The sequence below is a fragment of the Setaria viridis genome, chromosome 2 (genome assembly GCF_005286985.2).
Source record: "Setaria viridis chromosome 2, Setaria_viridis_v4.0, whole genome shotgun sequence".
NCBI lineage: Eukaryota > Viridiplantae > Streptophyta > Magnoliopsida > Poales > Poaceae > Setaria > Setaria viridis.
Window position 1 is genome coordinate 33,419,470 of NC_048264.2, and position 19,319 is coordinate 33,438,788.

General features: G+C 50.1%; 2 protein-coding genes across 2 annotated transcripts; both read left to right on the forward strand.

The window, feature by feature from the left end:
- The first annotated feature begins 4,163 nt into the window (after positions 1-4,163).
- On the forward strand, positions 4,164-5,438 carry LOC117842993 (uncharacterized). The gene has a single exon (XM_034723536.2). It carries the CDS (start codon positions 4,416-4,418, stop codon positions 5,235-5,237), a length of 822 nt encoding a protein of 273 aa, XP_034579427.1. The 5' UTR covers positions 4,164-4,415; the 3' UTR covers positions 5,238-5,438.
- Positions 5,439-10,435: 4,997 nt separating this feature from the next.
- Positions 10,436-13,200, forward strand: LOC117842381 (protein MICROTUBULE BINDING PROTEIN 2C). The gene is made up of 5 exons (XM_034722800.2): positions 10,436-10,623; positions 10,717-10,765; positions 11,087-11,371; positions 12,411-12,632; positions 12,795-13,200. Exons 1-5 carry the CDS (start codon positions 10,547-10,549, stop codon positions 12,942-12,944), a joined length of 783 nt encoding a protein of 260 aa, XP_034578691.1. The 5' UTR covers positions 10,436-10,546; the 3' UTR covers positions 12,945-13,200.
- Positions 13,201-19,319: the final 6,119 nt, after the last annotated feature.

The following is a 19,319-nucleotide window of genomic DNA, read 5'->3' on the forward strand; positions in this document are numbered from 1 at the left end:
GTATTGGGTGCTGTACACAGGTGCGTATTTGGAGAGACCCCTAGATACCGAGGAACCATTCTTTCAAAGTCACAACGAGGAAAGGGAAATGCAGATTGAATTGGGTATCGCTAGACAGTGATGGGAGGGATTGGGACTATGATAAACTTGTTGGCTATTTCAACCCGGTTGATGCGGATGCAATTGCTAAAATCAAGTTACCGGCAGGACGTACAAAAGATTTCCTTGCATGACCTTTGGAAAAGAGTGGTTTATTTACTGTGCGGAGTGCTTATGATCTAGCCCTCAAATTGCAAAACCTTCCGAGTAGCAGTGCGACGTGCTCACCGCTAGATGGAGAAAGGAAGTTGTGGAACCATGTTTGGAAGGGTAATGTTCCGCCGAAGGTCAGTGTCGTGATGCTCTCCCAACCCAACGACGAAAGTATATTAAGAATATGGAACTGGACGATACTTGCCTGTTGTGTAGTATGGAGAGTGAGACAAGACTCCATTCCACGGTAGTGTGCCCACAAGCAAGAAACCTTAGAGAAGCTATGCGTGTCCATTAACCATTGCCGGACGAGGAACAATTTGCATACTCTGGATTGGACTGGCTCCTTCTTTTGTTGGATCGGTGCACTGTGGAACAAAGAGATATGGTGAAACTGGTACTTTGGAGGGCGTGGATATCCCATAACAATATCATATATCAATCTGGATCATTCCATATTGAGGATTCAGTACACCATTTGCTGAATATCAGGGAGACAACTATGAAAATGAAGATGCAGGAAACGGAGCAGCCCGTGTCGAGGAAGGGGAAGAAAGTGCTTACTGAACCAGGAGCTAGGAAGGTCGCGAGAGTTTTGAATGAGACTGAGAAAGGACAAAGCGCTTGAGTTCCACCTAGAGCTGAGTGGACGAAGATCAATGTTGATGGGTCTTTTGTTGATAAGACTGGAGAGGCAGGAATTAGCGTTATAGCGAGAAATTCCAGGGGAAGGTCCTCTTTTCAGCGTGGAGAGTCATCTTCAGATGCGCCGGTGCAATAGAGGCTAAAGTACTAGCCTGCATGGAACGTTTCATGCTAGCATCTCAATAGGCATACGGATCAATTATTTTGGAGATTGATTGCTCTAGCTGGTGAAGGCGCTAAATTCCAAGGAGGATAGGTCGTAGATTAGCTTTCTTATTGCAGAAGCAAAGGAGTTGGCCCAACTGCTTAACAGTTGGGAGGTAGTTCAGGTAGAGAGAGAGGGTAATTTGATTGCTCATGAATCAGCTCATTTGGCTAGACGTAAGTTTCATTCTGCGGTTTGGCTTGGTAGGGCACCTGCGTGTTACCGACCTGGTCAAGCATGATTGTATCTCAGACACTGACTAGTTAATAAAGCTCTCCTTTATCCGCAAAAGAAAAAATTCAAATGCACATCCTATGAACACATCTGCATACTTACTCCTATAAAAATTCTCACACACACATTATTCTTATAAGCATCTTTAAAAGACTGAACCAACAATCTTGGGACAATGTTTTCTTTCTACAACAGGTAGCTCGCCTGGCAATTCTAGGAGCACTACTCATACGTTTGCGTGGCTTGATCAAGCAAAGTTGGACAAAATGTCAAGATACCCAAACATGCTTATTTGGACAGTTTAGGTCTAGATGGATTGCATAAAGGTTCAAGGAGATGACCCGCATGGCGCACGAGGATATCTAGGTACGCATTGAATCCACAAACATAATTAGGGTGTCTGTAGCAAATCTTTTTGCTTTTGCCTTTGAACTATGACTGGATAGGTCGCTTACTCGGTAGCATTCACTACTAGCAACATGCTCTGTTTAAGATCAATGGGATCCTGCCTATTATAATGATAATGCTCAGAGCAACGGTAAATGATTGGAGCTTCTCACATTGTTCACATTGCTTAGGGCACCCGAATGATTACAGACTAGATTAGTCACTCAATAGACTCACTATAACATCTGTGGGTCTCACGGGTCAGGATTTTTTTAATCCTCCTCCTCTCTCATCCCCTCTCATCCATCTTCCCCATCTCCCCAAGACGTCAGCCGGCCATAGCTCCACCTCCGGCCGCTCCTGCTCACCGGCAGGCCGTTTCGCGCGGCGTCCGCGCACCTCCGCCGCGCGCGGCGGCCCGATAGCCGCGCGCCCCTCCGTCTTTCTCCTGCGTCTGCCGATGCTCCTCCTCCACGGCGGCTGCCCATGGACCATGGTGGCGGCACCAAGGCCGCGCGCCGTCCATGGTTTGACGACCCCGCTCCGCCCCGGCAGCCGCACCTCATCCTCCCCACGCTGTTGCCTGATGGACGTCCGGCGCCGTTGACCTGGCGCGCTCCGCCCCGCCTCCGCTGGCGGCGACAGCTTGATTGGAGGGAGCCTCGTGCGGTGCGGAGCCGGCGCTGGATTGGAGGGAGGGGGAGCCGCGCGCCGCCCCCGACGGAGGCCGCCTGTGGCATCGACCATGCTGCGGCAGCCCGGTTCCGCGCCCCGACCGTCTCGCCGGCGTTGGCGCCCCCCTCCTCGGTGCCCGTTCTCCCGGTTAGCCAAGATGCCAAGCTCCGCCCTAGCCGGTGAAATGGTGGCCTATGGCGCTGACGCCGGCAGGCCGGCCCGGACAGCAGGTGGTGGCTGAGCGACGCCCCAGGCGCCATCCTCCCCCTCGCCGGCGGCAGCTCCCGCCCGCCCCGACTCACCAGCCGATGGCCCGTGGCGACGATATCCTGGCAATCGAGGCAGGGAGAGAGGAGAGGGAAGAGAACGGCACCGTTGGGCCCACGAGTGTTGAATTGTGTGCTATAGAACGTCGCTGGCTCAAGCGAGAGCATGTTCTCTCTCCTGCATTCTCTCCTACGTGGAACCTTGTAGAGAGCCTAACGGCAGCAATTGCGGGTGCCTTTGCTCTCCACACTTTACCCCTTCTCTTGCAACTCTCTCTCCACACTCTGTAGCCTTCAATTTGTCCTGTCTATAATGTAACCGCTACCAATTTTTTAGTCATACCATGATTGGTTTTCATTAAAAGTGGTCTCTTCTTTTTACCTTATTATGCTAGAAACCGGAAAGTACAATACAAACCTACAAGGAAGCGGTAGGGAAGCACGAAGGCACGAACGCAAGCCCGTCGCCCCATCTCGGCATCTCGCTCGCGCCAGGCCGCCACCCGCCAGCACCCATGCTAAACCAGTGATCAATCAAACCACCATCATATGCGGCATGCCATCATCCTTTCATCCTCACGATCGCGTCACATGCGCTCCCTCCACTCCACCACCCCGCGCCTAACTTCGGGCCCACCGGCGTCGGCGCGGTGGCCACCGTTCCTCCGGCACCCGGCTCTGCCTCAGTGCTCACTCACTACTCACAGTACTCCTCTCTGCCGTCTACAGCTCGCACCGAAACCGAATCAACCAGCGCTGCCGCGCGCGGGGCCATCGGTCGATCCAACATCGGCCCTGAACCGATGCACAGATGACAGATCGCAGCGCCATCCCGTCCGGCGTCGTGGACGCTGAGGTCCCCCGCGGGCCGCGGCGGCGGCCGGTGGCCGCCGAGGCGCCGACACGGCGCGCAGCGCCCCGTGCCCGTGCGACGAGCACTCACCCAGGAGCCCTGAGCCAGCCACTGGTCCCGCGCGCGGCCGCCAGAACCTTAACTTCTCTAGCAGCACCTGTAGCCGACTCGCCGCAGTTCAGCGGGAGTACTCCACCGACGGGCGGGGCCGGGGTCTGGCAGGGTCGCAGGGATGCCGCGCCGCGCCGGTCCACGAGGCAGTTATCGCGAGAGCGGGCCTGGTACGGCACGGTAGGTAAAGAGGGTAGACCAGAGCGGAGGAGGAGGGGCACAGGGAGCGCGGGTCCCGGTCGTGGGCGGCTGGGCGCCTGGCCCCGCCGGTGCCCGTGCGGGCGCCACGGATGCGTACGGCACCGCCCCGGCACAGTACAAATTCTCGGCGGTTCCTGCTGGACCTGCCTGTCCCCGCCGGTCGCCACTGTGCCGCGGTCAAGGCCACGGACGACGGTGACGCGTGCGCGCGGGCGCCCCGCGCCACCCTGACCAACTCCACAGTTCACACGCCCCCACCTCACCTCACCTCCCCACGTACCGCGCGTGCGCGTGGGCACGAGCCACTGACGCGTCGGCCCGGTGGTGAAAAAAGCGAGAGCCGTCGCGGATTTTCACCGGACCTGCTCCACCGACCCGGCGCCGGTGCCCATAAACTCGAGAGCGACCACCAACGCTGGCAGCCGAAACGCACCGTCATCTCTACTCGTCTGCCCTCTTCCGCTGCTCCACACGCCGCTCGCTACGCGCTAGGCCGCCAGTAGCTAGCTCGGCAGTACTTGTGTCTCGCTCGCTCGCTTCGATCGCGTGCTCCGGCGGCGTCGCCCCCCGGCGCCGCGCAGCGCGCATGCAGGAGCCCGGGCGCCGGCCCGCGCCGCCGTTCGCGGGCGTCGACCTCCGCAGGCCCAAGGGCTACCCGGCGCCGGCGGCGAGGGCGGCGGAGGAGCCCGCGTCCGCGTCGTCGGCGTCGGCGCAGGCGCAGCCGCCCGCCGGCGACCCGTGCCCGCGGTGCGAGTCGCGGGACACCAAGTTCTGCTACTACAACAACTACAACACGTCGCAGCCGCGCCACTTCTGCAAGTCGTGCCGACGCTACTGGACCAAGGGCGGATCCCTCCGCAACGTCCCCGTCGGCGGCGGCACCCGCAAGAGCTCGTCGTCGTCGTCGGCCTCTTCTTCATCGCTCGCCGCTGCGCCCAAGAGCACGAAGCGGTCGAAGAACTCCAAGCGCCGCCGCGTCGCCCCGGCCCCGGACCCCGTCCCCGCCACGGAGGCCTCCGCCACCACCACCCGCGTCGCGAACAACGCACCGGTGCCCGCGCCGTCGACGGTAGCCGCAGCGATGGTGGTCGCCACGGGCAAGCCTACCGCGTCGAAGCCCGCCCCGCCGGTTGCCGCCGCGGAGAAGACGACCGCTCCGGAGCCGGCAGCGACGGTTGCCGCCATGGATGAGAAGCTGACCGCTCCTCCGGCGGCCGTCGGCTGTTTCACGTCGGAGCCGTCTACGGCGCCCGGGCTCGGGCTCGCAGATGTTGGTTGCGGCGGCGGGAAGGAGCTGCCGCCGGACCCGAACCACTTCGAGTGGCCGTCGGGCTGCGACCTGGGGTCCTACTGGAGCACCGGCGTGTTCGCGGACACCGACCCGGCGCTGTTCCTCAACCTGCCGTGAGTCCGCGCCATGGCTAAGTTAACTGATGATCAACCATCACGACGCACGAGATGACGAACAGAGCGTAGCGTCAAGGCCAACAAGCTCTTGATTCTCGAAGCTGGCTGCTGCTGCGCTGCAGTTTCCAGAGTCCACTGTAGTAGTGATCTCTACTTCTCTTATTACTAGTGTTTTGCTGGTTTTAATCGCCACTTTTTACTCCGATCTAAAGGCTGACATGCATGGGGGATAGTAACCATGGTGTGCTTGTTTTGAGCTAACCGTGGTGCTCTTGAGGCCATGGAAATCACAAGAACAGTTGCAAGGAAAACGGCAAGTCCTGTCGTTGCAAGTGTTGGCAGGCATATTCTAAAGCCGGCTCACCGTGTCATGCCGGTTCTCGCAAACGTTAAACTAGTATTATCGTTAGGCCACCATCGATGATAGCCGATCATGTTCCAGTTCGGTCGCCAGTTTATCCTCCACATATAATACGCAGTAAACTATTGCTAATCCCGGAGCAACGGCGGCATGAAGTCGATCGTGTCGTGCATCGCGGCCCGGCCGAGAGGTCACACGCGACAAGCCGAGGATTGTTAGATTCTCGGTGAGTAGGGCAGCTCAGGGCTGTTGCTGGCTCGCGTGCTAGTACACGCGCAGCGCAGGCGCCAGACGCCAATGATGCAGCCGCGCGACTGCTACGCGATCGTGTACGTCGGGGTGACTGGCAGTTTTTGTTCGGCACGCACGTACTACGTGCGTACGGGGTGGGGTGGGGTGTGGTGTATGGACGACGACGACGTATGGGGCTGGTGGAAGAGGGAACCCGAGTCGGGGGTCCCGGTCAGTTGGACGTCGGCGTCGCGGGGGCGCTTCGAAATGCCGGGCCGCGCCGGGCGCCGACAACGCCTTGATTCCCGACGGCGACGCCTCTGGATTCCGACGGCGACCGGGGGGGCCGTCCCGCGCGCCGCGCCAGGGACGGGTCAGGGTCGGGGTCAGGGGGGTCAGTCGCCGCGCGCCCTGCACCGCCGCGACGTCTGTCGGGGCGCGATTGGCTTCGGGCTGCGCGGGCTAGGGCCCCGCCGCGGCGCGGATCACGTCATGGACAGTTCGCGGCCCTGCGCCCGCGCGTCCTCTCCTCCGACTCTTCACCGGGTTCGACGAGCGGGAGTGCCGGAGAAGGGGGAGGGCCGCGCCGGCCGGCGGTTTTGCTCGCGCGCCGCTGGCTGTGTTGCGTTCTGGAGGTCACAGTGATGTTGCCAACCCGCTGCGCGCGGTCGGCGGAAAAATGAGTATCGTTTGTCAATAAGTTAAATCTATACAAATTTCTTCCGACCGTCGTGGTTGTTTTGAAAAAAATCTCTCAACATTTTCGTAATCAATCCGCGGTCCTGTAGTTAAACGGGCTGTACTCCATTCTTCCTCGCCTACCGCTCCCATTCCACGTCTCTGATCTGATACGTACGCGTGAAGACAGTCGGATCTGAGTAGATACACATACACGCTGCGCGTAGGTTCCCCTATCTTTCATATTGATTAATCTGAACCTAACTACTAAACCTAAGAACGACGTTAGATACAATGGGCGTCGGAGATTATGGCAGAGGAAGCAAAGGACATCCGGCAAGCCATGTCGGTGTTGTCGCATTGGCTGGATGAGAAGTCATTCATGGTAGCGCCGCGCAGCGCGATGGGTTGGACCGTGAGACTGAATCTGTCACCTGAGTTGCTGGCCGTTGCTGCCCCTGGTGGAGGCCGCCGCTGTGCGGATGGAGGGGGCTGGTTTTTCTAGCCGGCAGGTTCAGGCGCGGTGTGGCAGAGCTCGCGGCGAGGCCCATTGAGGAGGCGCTCGTCGACGTGCTGCACAGGTAGGCTGCCAGCGGGGAAGTGGCTGCGACCCCGTTGATGGGTCGAGGCGCAGCACGATGTGAGGGAGGGTAGGCACATGTATTCAGCTTCAGCGATATGAGAGCTGTGTGCCGATGATTCATGATCACCGGATGACTGATGTGCATGGATTGTTGCATTATGAACATCACATGGTGCAAATGCATCTGAACACAAATATGGCCTCCTTTCAATTGAGTCAACTAGTTCAGTTAACAAATACTCCATCATCTGAACTTGCATGCCGTTCTACGATAAATTGCATGCCCATAAGCTACAACAACGTACACGTATGTGTTTTGCACTCTCCTAAATTCTGATCATATCAAATTGCTGACAGATGACGACCGGAATATGTATTCTTTAATCTTTATATGCCGCTTCTGTGATGTGCATTCTTGATTGAATCTTCTTTCTTGCGTGCCCATAAGCTACAACAACGTACACGTATGCGTTTTCCACCCTACTAAATCCTAATCATATCAAATTGCTGACAGATGACGACCGAAATATGCATTCTTTAATCTTTCTATGCTGCTTCCGTGATGTGCATTCTTGATTGAATCTTCTTTCTTCTTATTATATTAATTTGCAGAATTATTAATTACCAATACGATCTTGGTCATACAAAACCAATAATGCTTACAAATATACTCCCTCCATCCCAAATTACTAATCGTTTTAACTTTTCTAAATACATAAGTTTTACTATGTATCTAGACATAATATCTATCTAGGTGCATGTCAAAAAGTATGTACCTAGAAAAGCCAAAACGAATAGTAATTTGGGACGGAGGGAGTATATCAGATATCTATATAGATTTGTATGGTGGCATGTTAATTGGAAGAACAAACGGATGCTCATGATTTTACAGCGAAGGATTGGTAGTGGGTACTACAGCTCTCAATTCTATAGAGCTATTTTAATTATCTAGGATTTTTCTTGCTAAAATTAGAAAAACTATAGAGATGCAATAGGTGCTTAAATAAAAAAGAGTATATTAAGTCCAAATTTTATGGGTTTTATAGCTAACATGTAGATATCAATTAAGTGCAATTGAAATAATAATGATAAATAAAAAAATTAGAATAAGATAATGCCTGAGCTCTTATTAAGCAAATCAAACAAGTACTTTCTATGTTTCTCATTCCTAAAAGAACCATTAATATTTTATTAACTTTCTTTTAAAGGTAGCAATACAACATATATGAAATACAAATTTCTATATAAATTATTGAAGGGTAAATTACCATAGAATCTTATTATAACATAACTGGCATAACACTTAAATGATCTCATATTTTAGAGTTAGCCGTAGTCACGTTCGTCATCGCATGAGCATATTTGCTAGTGTGAAGATCAAGTCAGCAACCAATTAAGCACGCCATTCATCACTAAAGATCGCAATTAACGCTGCTGCTGAAGCGTAACAACGTGTTTACAATATCTCAGCGTGACAGTGTCCGAGGCTTCAAGTCTACAACTGCAGTGTGTCTAGCAAAAGAAAAAAAAACAAAAGAAAAACGTGACCACCTGATTCATGATGCACTATTACATTTATCTTGTTTTAACTCGTTATAAGCACGTGTAGTGTTCGTTTTGGGAGATGACGCGGCGTTAGCGTGAGAAAACCACCATCTTTCCACGGCCGCATCATTAGAGCTGGGTTTAGAGGGAGTTGCTGGTTTGCTTTCGTTTCAACAAAATGTGGGTACATATTAGACGGCCTTAGAGTTTAGAATCCATAGTTATTCTAATTTTGACACAACATAGATGTACACACTCTGTCGCAGATAAACCCACTTGCAACTTCCTCCGTCCCAAATTACTATTCATCTTAATTTTTCTAGATATATCTAGATATATAGTATGTCTAGATACGTAGCACAAGCTATGTACCTAGAAAAGTCAAAATAATTAGTAATTTAGGATGGAGGAAGTAGTAAGATGAAACAAATAGTGACCAAATGAGCGTAGTAAGATGAAACAATATCCTTGACCATGTTGGATTGGGTTAGATAGACTTTATATTAGACTTGAACTTGTGTCGAGCCAAATCAGTCCTAAAGAAATGTGGTATGCTTTTGAAGAATAATTTAATTTGAATGAAAAATACATGTAAGGATTTAAACTCTAAAGTAAGGATTTGGATTAGGCCTAGCTTTGAACTCTCAAAGTAAGGATTTAGGACACTATATACTCAATTTAGCTTCGAATAAAAATATCAGACACTAGTTAACAATCAAATTTGGACCCCGCGGACCATGCAAAGGATGTTGGGTGCCGACCCCCACCGAAAAACATCATTCTTTCATTTCTTGTACATACAAACAACTTATTATTTTGGGAAAATATACATTTTTTTAAGAAGTATGGCAGGAGCACTACCATGTCATCTAGGTCCCGTTTGGAGACCATGGACTAAAAAGTAGTCCAATATCTGGAATACAGTTAGAATTATAAGCTAATTGCGAAACTAATTGTATAAGTCATAGCTACTCCCTCCGTTCCAAATTGTAGGTCCTTTTAGCTTTTTTAGGTTCATAGATATTATCTAGGTGCATAATAATATTTATAAACCTAGAAAAGTCAAAACGACCTACAATTTGGAACGAAGGGAGTAGAACCCATTGATCCTAATTAGATCTTAATTAGCTCATGTTTACTGTAGCACAACATGAGCTAATCAAAGGTCTAATTAGTATCGATGGGTTCTACTCATCAATTAGCTACGACTTATGCAATTAATTTCATAATTAATTTATATTTAATCATTCTAATTAGCATCCAAACATCGAACTAATTTTCAGTCGGAGGGCTCCAAACGGGGCATTAAGAGAGGATAGAAAATCCGAAAGGTCCGATTACATAAATAAAATTGCAAACTCCAAACTCGGAAAAAGCTTAAACACATAAGAAATATAAAAAATTCGCTACTTAGGACCCGTTAAAGTTTAACACCCGTCACATCAGATGTTTGATGCTAATTAGAAGTATTAAATATAGACTAATTACAAAACTAATTGCACAGTTGGAGTGTAATTCGCGAGACAAAAATCTATTAAACTTAATTAGTCCATGATTTGACAATGTGGTGCTACAGTAACCATTTGCTAATGGTGGATTAATTAGGCTTAATAGATTCGTCTCGCAAATTAGCACAGGATTCTGCAATTAATTTTATAATTAGCTTATGTTTAGTTCTCCTAATTAGCATCTGAACATCCGATGTGACACTGTTTAGCACCTCGTATCCAACCTCCGCCTTAACCATACCATGGGCCCACTACCCAGGTAGTGGTAGTGTTGTAAGCGGGAGCATCCAGCCATTTCACGGGTCCACGACGCTGCGGGATAGAATCGGTCCACCACTCCCGTACCCCCGACCACCTGAGAGACCGTGCTCCCCTCGCCGCCGCCGCTGCCCCAGCCGGAGAAGATGGCCGAGAAGCCAGCTGGCCCCACCCCAAGGACGAGGACCCGAGGCGGCCTCGCGGCCTCGGCGCCCTCATCCAGGTCTCCCTTCCCTCGATCTGCATTTCCAGAGCCGTTTCGCTTTGAATCTTTTTGAACTCGCTTCATCTGTTCGTTCCGCATTTCCTGATGCAGACGGCTGTCTTCGATATCATACACCGCGACTCCGAATCAGACCAAGAAGGTGCCGTTTTGCTAGTCCCTTTCGAAATATCTGCCACTTTCCTCTGCCCTTTCTAGCTTTTGGGATCAGGTGTTTGTTTTGTTGGTAGTTAGTGGGGTTCTTGTGTTCAAAGTTTGAATCTTTTTTATTTTGGGTACCAGCTAGTGCTAGAGAAGCTGTTGTGACTTGTGAGTGGGCACTGGGCAGTGCATTGATGAACTGGAGTGGGGGAATTATCCTTCAATAGTGCCCACCGGCCCATTGCGGTTACCAGAAATGCAGGCATGCTACTGTGGTACTACTGGTTGTTGCTGATCTCTCTACCAACATCTCCATGTGCAGGTGCCTGACCCCCCCAAGGCTGTAAGGCCAACCAGAGCCACGCCCGCGAAGAAGCGGCCTCAAGTGGATCAAGCACAGAAGCGGAGAGAAGAGATTGCTGCTCTGCAGGAGCAGGTTAGTGGCCTGCAAATGCAGTTGCTTGAGAAGGAAGAAGCTCTGAGATCCGCGGAGAACTTGATCAGCCGAACTAGTTCTGCGAATGAAGCTGTTGATGGGTTGAGGAGCCAGCTCTCTGAGAAGGAATCGCTGATCCAATATACCGGTTCGGAGCTGCATGGTACAAAGGTGAATCAGAATTTGTTCAGCATTTTTGTGGTGCACTACATTCGTTAAATATATTGGTGCCTTTGTAGCTCTTCCATTCAAGAAAGCACCACCCTAGCTACTGCATTATTGTCTTTATAATTTCGAGAAGATTGTTTAGTAATTAGTACCTTGTTGTCCAGTTTCAACATTTTTTTACTTTTAGGGTATTGTAATTACTTTGACTGGGACAAAATTTAACTATTGTGATTTTCTTTTTGGCATTGTGCACTGTTGATAGTAGAAGACTATGCAGCAGAATTGAGGGCTAATTTATTAAATAGTCATGCTGAAAATAGTTCCATTAGATGTACACCATCTTTCGTAAACCCATGATGATCCCACAGTAGTTAGTCCATCCTTGTAGTATCAATTCATGATTCATGTTGAATTGCACTGAAGAAAGAAACTTCTGGTGCTATAGTTTGAGGCTCTAACTATACTGTTGCAGTGTTGCCTGACATTCAGTTTTGTTTTTTCATGGGTACAGCCATTCCGTATTCAAAGAAGAAAGAGACCCCACTTCATAATTATACTCTTAGAAAAGTCCTATTCCTTTAGTCATTAGATCATTTCTCTGCTGAAGCATCCTGCAGTATCTCCTGACTTTTTACTGCTAAACCACAGATTTGAAGTAAGTGATCATGTTATCCGTATCACATGAAAGAGGTCCCACTTCATAATTATACTCTTAGAAAAGACCTGTTCCATTAGTCATTATATCATTTCTCTGCTTAAACATCCTGCAGCATCTCCTGAATTTTTACTGCCAAGTGATGGATTTGAAATAAGGTGATCCTGTTATTCATGATTGAGCAGCTCTGTTCATTGTGATATATAATATATTTGATGTTTTTGTAACTTTTGTACTTGTGCATGTTTCTGTCACACTATATATTTATGGCATACCTTCTCCAACCTTTATTTATATTTTTATATGATACACTAAAAGTGCTCCCTTAAATCACATCTTTAATAGCAGAACTGTAGTAACAACTTGTGCAACTTTTGTGTATTGTAGATCATGCTAGCAGAGAAGCAGGCAGCAATAGAGAAGTTAGAGTGGCAGGCAAAGGTTTCAAATGAGAAGGTGGAAGAACTCCAAGTCGATGTAGCTTCTATGGATGCTGAAGTTTCTGCTCTCATGAAATTGTTCAGGAAAATAACAGAGAATGACCGAGCCCCTTCTCCGAGGGATAGAACTGACGATTTATCTTTGGAATGTGATCCAGTTCAACTTGATGTAAGTTATCTTTTCCTTGCTGATGTTCTGTTTCAGTCTTTACTCTTTAGTATGATACAGTTTTTCTTTATTGTACTAGTGTACTCTAGGCTGGTTAAAGTGTGCACATATTTGTGTTTTCTTTCTGAATTTTTACATGCTGCTCCTATTGATATGCGGCAGGATGTGGATGGTGACATTGACGTTGAGAAGATGGAGCAGGAAATGTCGGCCTATGTCTCGGCTCTAGCTGCTGCGAAAGAGAACCCTACCGATGAGTTCCTGGAAGCAGTAACCAAGGCGAGATTAAGACTTCAGGCCTTTGTACTCTGACCAAACTGAAGCGCAGTGTAACCAAAAGAGCAACTTGATACTCTCGCTGATCACTGTGTTTTGCCGGTGGCGCATGTCCCAGCTGACAGTGCTCGCTCATCAGGGCCTTGCATGTCAGAGGATTGGTGTCCGTATTCTCTCATTTGGATCTGAACGACGCTGCCTCTGAGCTTGCTGTAACTTGTAACCCTATGAACCGTGGTGTACGTGACTGAACCTCCTAATAGATGGCATCGTGTACCTTTTTAGTAGTGAACTTATTGCAAGATGGTTCGGCTCGTCTTGGTGACCGAAAAATTCTTGTTTTCTGTCGCCCATGCTGCACATATGATTTGCAATCTAGCGTTTCTGTTACTCTAAACTGGGAACTTCCAACTATAAACCGATTCCATTCAGTGCAAGTACTGAATTCTGTCGATGCTTTAACATAAACACAACTGGATACACAGGTTGAAAACCTGACGAGGTACTTCCTCCAGTCACAAAGACCTTTTGGATATCAACACAGCCTTTCAAACACAACTTTAAATATACGTTTTGTTGCTTAACATTTATAAAACATATAGGTACATACTTTTGTGAAACTACTACATTTAGATACTGATGTCGTACCTGTTTTATTTTTAAATATCCAAATGTAACTTATGGAAGTAGTAAATGCTGACTACTTCTGTGAAACTACATCTAGACAATATAAAACATCATTTATGTGTGATTGAAGGAGAAATGATGCCTACTGTGACTCAGACAAAAAACACTGGACATTTAAGCAAGTTCAAATGTGGTTGTGGGTTTCTGAACGCGCGCGCGCCGCCTGATCCGACCAATGTAAGTGTCCGTACTCACCGATGCGAAATTGCGAACGGAGGAGCTCCGCGCGCCACCGCCTGCCACGGTGCCAGCCTGCCAGGTGGTGGCACCTGCCGCCCTGCCAAAGATAGGGGCGCCACCTCCGTCTCTCTCGCCCCGCGTATAGTTGCTCCACCGCGGTCAGTCGGTCACCGCCTCCGCGTCTTCGCATCACGGCGACGAACTAGCCACGGTGACAAGCCCGTAGCATCCCCAAAGAGACGTTGCACCATGGCCCCTGCCCCCGCGCTCATCGCCGCTATTCTCCTCGCCGTCATTGCGACGGCTGTCGGCGTCCACGCGCATGCGCCAGCCCCCTCGCCGGAGGCGTCGTCCGAGTCAACGACGTCGCCGTCGAAGGCACCTGCCGGGGCACCTGATGCCACGGAGATGGAGACCCCGTGGATGTCCCCCGCCAATGCCCCGGCGCCCGATGACGCTAACTCCCCTGCCGCCGCTTCCCCGGAGGACGAGGAGGCGCCGACCATGGCACCGGGCCCCGGCGCGAACGCCCCTGACGCCGCCTCCCTGGAGGAGGAGGAAGAAGAACAAGAAGAAGAAAAGGAAGAGGAGGACGAAGAAGCGCCCACGATGGCACCGGCGCATTCGCCCTCCACGATCGGCGAGTCGCCGGAGGAAGCACCGGCGGGCGCCCCGGAATTCGAGAGCGCCTCTATCGCCGCTCCCCCGCTGGAGGACGCGCCAGCCATGGCGCCGGCATTTGCTCCGTTCGGGATCAGCGAGGAGCCGGAGGCGGCCCCCGCCGGCGCCCCGGAGACCGAGGCTTTGGGCCCGTCCTCAGAGGACATGGCCGCCGCCCCATCCTCCGAAGACTACGACGTGTTGGAAGAGGAGGTCCTCGCGCCTGAAGGGGCGGCCGGCAGTGGGGGCGCGTCGACCGGCCCGGAAACCGAGGAAAACCCGGACAAGGCGGCCGTCTCCAAGACCCCAGCGGCGGCTCCAGGCCCGTCGGGCGACGATGCCGACAGCGGAGCGAGCACGATTGTTCCCACCCGTCGCAGCCTCGTGGCCTCCGTCGTCTTCGCGGCCGTGTTCGCCGTGGCTGCTTCCTGAGGTGCCTGCTGCGCGATCGACGAGGCGCCCGGCGGTACGGTGGAGCTCGGAGGACGGAGGGCATGCAGCCGTGCATCGTTCACGCATGTGCGGCGAGCGATGTCGAAACTGATATTGTGGAGGAATCGCGATGGCTGGTATTCTTTTGGGTAGTTCCTCCCGATTGGATCGTGTTTGTTTTGCAAGCATCACGCATGCATGTACTGAATTGCTCCAAAAGCGTGCGCTTAAATGATCTGGTCACTTGTACCTCGAGCATGGATGAATGAGAATGGAGTACGTCGCATTGAACAATGATGACCTCATCTTACCATGTAGTTTAATCGATTTTTTGGGACTGTCTTCGATGTGAAAGTTGTTCAGGGGAGGGGAAATTTTGGGCGCAATGTCGCATAATTGGAGTCTCCAAAGATTCTGAGCATGGGCCTCGGATAATCTTGACGGAATAGCAGCAAGTGCAGGTCATCTTTGGATCTCCGGTAACCGCAGCAAACAAAAAGCTCTAGCTTTTTTCAATAAAAACTGGAGGAACCGAAGTGGTCTTGGTTCCTAATTTCGGCGAAATTTCATTAAATTTCACGAATTTCAGTAATTTGGTGGTGATCGAATGAAAATTCCGAAATTCACTATTACACTTATGCATATGCTCTACTATAGATATACTCCTTCCGTTCCAAATTGTAGGTCGTTTTGATTTTTTTAAGTGCACAAATATTATTATGCATCTAGTGTATATGTAGATACATAATAATATTTGTGCATCTAGAAAAGTCAAAACGACCTACAATTTGAAACGGAGGGAGTAGTACTTTAGACTCATATTTTCAATTGTATGCGTTGCATATTCTTCGACTCAATAGTTGTACAACCATAAACCATACTAATTATTTGTTTAGATAAAAAAATTCGAAAATCTTATAATTTGGTGAAGACTCTAAAAAAATTTCGACGAAATTTCACAAATTTCGATAATTTCGGTGGTGATAAAAAAAATCAAAAACAAAATTGTAAACCTTCTTTGGTCTATGGGCCTCCAGTACGTTGGTCCGCAAGGCCTATACCGATAAACTGCCGTCTCGTTTTTTATTATTTTTGAAATATTTTCCCATATTGATTCTGGATTTCTGCCTCATCCCACCGGAATCCAACTCGTAATCGTAGCACCCACGTGATTGGACAAAGAACCGTGTGCAGGTAGTACGTGCGCTAATGTAATGCCTGTTACCGACCACTAAAAAACTGCGACGCGGCGATGTTAAGGTCATGTTTAGCTACTCCCAAATTTCCAACTTTGGCACTATGCAAAAAGAAGATTTCCTATCACATCAAACTTGCTGTACATGCATGGAATATTAAATGTAGATGAAATAAAAAAACTAATTGCACAGTTTTGTTGTACTTTGCGAGACAAATCTTTTGAGCCTAATTAGTCAATGTTTGGACAATAATTCACAAATACAAACGAAATGCTACAGCTGCGTATTTATGACCACTTCCAAATTGGGAACTAAACAAGACCTAAATTTTACGAGCAGGATTCTCCCGCAGGTTGATACAGGTACAGTTTAACCTGCGGTGCGCCTGCACACAGCGCCCACGCCCCCACAGCATGGCGTTCGTCGTCGCCTGCAGATTTTCACCGCCGCTGCCGCCGAAGCATCGCAGATCTTGAGCGTTTGTCCTGCTGCATACCAAACCCTCGTAATGAAGTACTCCGTCCGGCGTCCGCAGTAGTAAAGTACCATCTCGCGGGACCCGTCCCGCGGAGAACCCCTGTCCTTCCGAGTTCCGCCTCGTCCAAACCGGCATGGCAGCGTCACATGGCAGGCATGGCGAGCGCGTACGCTCCGACGCCGCCGCCGCTCGCGCCACCATCCTTGTGTCCGGCGCGCTCAGCCACCGCCTGCCCTGCCGGCACCGTTCTACTCACCCCACGGTGATTCGCATCCTGACGAGCTGACCCGACCCTTACTGTCACTTGCAATCTTGCATATGTGATTCTGTGCTTTGCTTGCCTGCGGAGGCACGGAGATAGGCTGTGCTGGCTTCACAGGCTTTGGCAGCCCACAGGTCGCCGGCGTACACGTGTAATCATGAGTTCCTGAACTCCCCCGGCTCGCGGCAGGCGGTGGCCGGTGCAGCGGCGGAGCCAGGAATTTGAAGTTGGGTATTCCCATTTCTCATGTTAAAAAATCTCCAATTCTAAAATACAAAAATGTTCACAATACCGATATATAATTCAAGTCATAGTTTCTTCAAATCCTTAGCTTGAAAAAAGAATTCATTCTCAATGAATGAGACCAAACAATCTTTTAAATATTGAACAATCATCTTAGTTCTCAATTTATTCTCCATATAATTCATGGAGGAAAATACTCTTTTAAACACTAGTAGTTTGTACTAGAAGTGCTAGCAAAGAAGCTTATACACAACATCGTATTTGATGTGCTTCTTTGTTTTAGCAAGCATAATGGACGGCTTAGCACGACTTCTTTTTTTTTTCTAAGCCTTTCATCTCGACAAGTATCATCACCGAAGAATTTTAAGTTGACAAGGAAGATGTTCATCTCTAATAAGCTTGAGAAATCGTTTGGATGAAACTGAACAGGCTTAGCCAAATTTTCTGTATCATATGCGGTAAATGCATTGGCAGGACTAAATGATATGCAATCCTATATCAACTGTGCAAGAAAATTAGAAAGTGTAAATTTGGATTAAGGATTGACGGATTATTGTTTCTCGCCACTCACTAGTCACTAGTAGTGAGCTGGTGCTTGCCTTTGGCGTTGTTGCTGCAGGGCTAGTTATTGCACTAAAAAACTGCAATGATCCAATGGTGGTCGGTGCAGTCAGGCCAAATTGGTGATGTTGTGGCCAGTCGTGGGAGATCGATAATGGAGAGAGAGAGCAAGAGATGAGTTTGAATCGATGTTGGTTTGTTTGCTGCTAATTTGGGGCCTTAAGATTGGAATAGGAAGCTAAGAAAAATCTAATTTAGCCCTACATAAGTTATACGTACATATAGACCATACATATACTCAATTTTTTGTCAAAATTGTTGGGTATTCCTAGGAATACCCATGCATCCCATGGCTCCGCCCCTGCGGCCGGTGGGGCGTTCCGGACCCGGAAGCTTCGGTCGATCTGAAGTGAGCCGAAAGGCGTGCATGGCACCTCACGTGCTTGGAGCTCCCGTGGCACCTCGAGGCCGGCACTGCCGTCGGATCGGATGGGGGTGCTGATCGGTGAGACGGTGATCGGGCCGCTGCCAGATCGCTGCTGGCTCCGCCGTGCGTGTTCCCCGAGGCTTAGGCGCTTAGCTTAGCATCGGATTCGAAGCTTTTTGGGCTTTAGCGGCTTAACACCCCGCCGCGCAGCGCTGGGGATCCGGCGGAAAGCGACGCCGGCAGGTGCGCTTTTGCACCGCCCAGCGGCGCTGCATTCTTATGCCCAAGCCCAGCTGGTCGGAGCACGCAGGAACCCGACACGCTTATGTTAAGACGGCACACGAAAACGTTGCATACAATTGAAGAGAAGGCATACACGTAAGCGTGCCAATCTGAAGTGTGACTGCAAATTGCAATGGCATGCGCCAGGTCTAGCTTCTCCGTCGTCGTACGCCAGCCGTAAGTCCGGCGACGGTTGGGAGTTGGGACCCGTGTCCGCGGCGGTTGATGGCAGTTGAGAAAAGCCCCCCAGGCCAGCCAGGACCGGATCTAGAGACAGACGAGAACATATATCACCTTTTGACCCCGGAAAACGCAACGCAGCGCGATGCAGAACGTTCGAATTCGGTGCCTCGTTATTCGTTTCGCTAACTGTGCGCTCTCCCTCCACGCTACGCTACCTTAACAAAAAAGCACACTCACATCAAGTAAAGGCTGGTTCCAAAGCAGAGGCAGGAGAATTGTACTAGTAGTAAGCACTGTCAGAACACTAGTACCTGGTGAAAGTAAGATCTGGAGAGCGAGCAACGAACTGTCTGCCCACATTGCCCCTGTCCCCGGGCAAATCATTTTTGCCAGCGCCACCATCATACGGGTTATGGGGATTGGAGTATTGGACAGGCCGTGTAGTCCGTCCGTATAAACGTCTCATGATCCATGCGTGGATAGGGTTATTCTGTTATCCATAGGACGCAGGAGTGGTAGGACACAATTAGTAGGCGTGTGAATTTTGTTTGGCCCGCTGCGGGCCCGCTGCTCACCGTTTATGCCCATTACTCCATTTGCAAGAGGCCCGGTCATCATTCTTCTCGATTGCTCTTGGCATGCTACAAAAGAAGCTCCTCGCCCTCTCTCTACCTTTTACAATCGTGCAGGGGTGGGGGAAGAATTGGACAAAAATTACGTGTGTACATGCGTGAACGAGTAGGCGCTGAGCTGATGCTAAAAACAGCTGAAGTCGTTCGTTGCTTTTAAAAAAAAATCCAACCAAACACACGACACGACG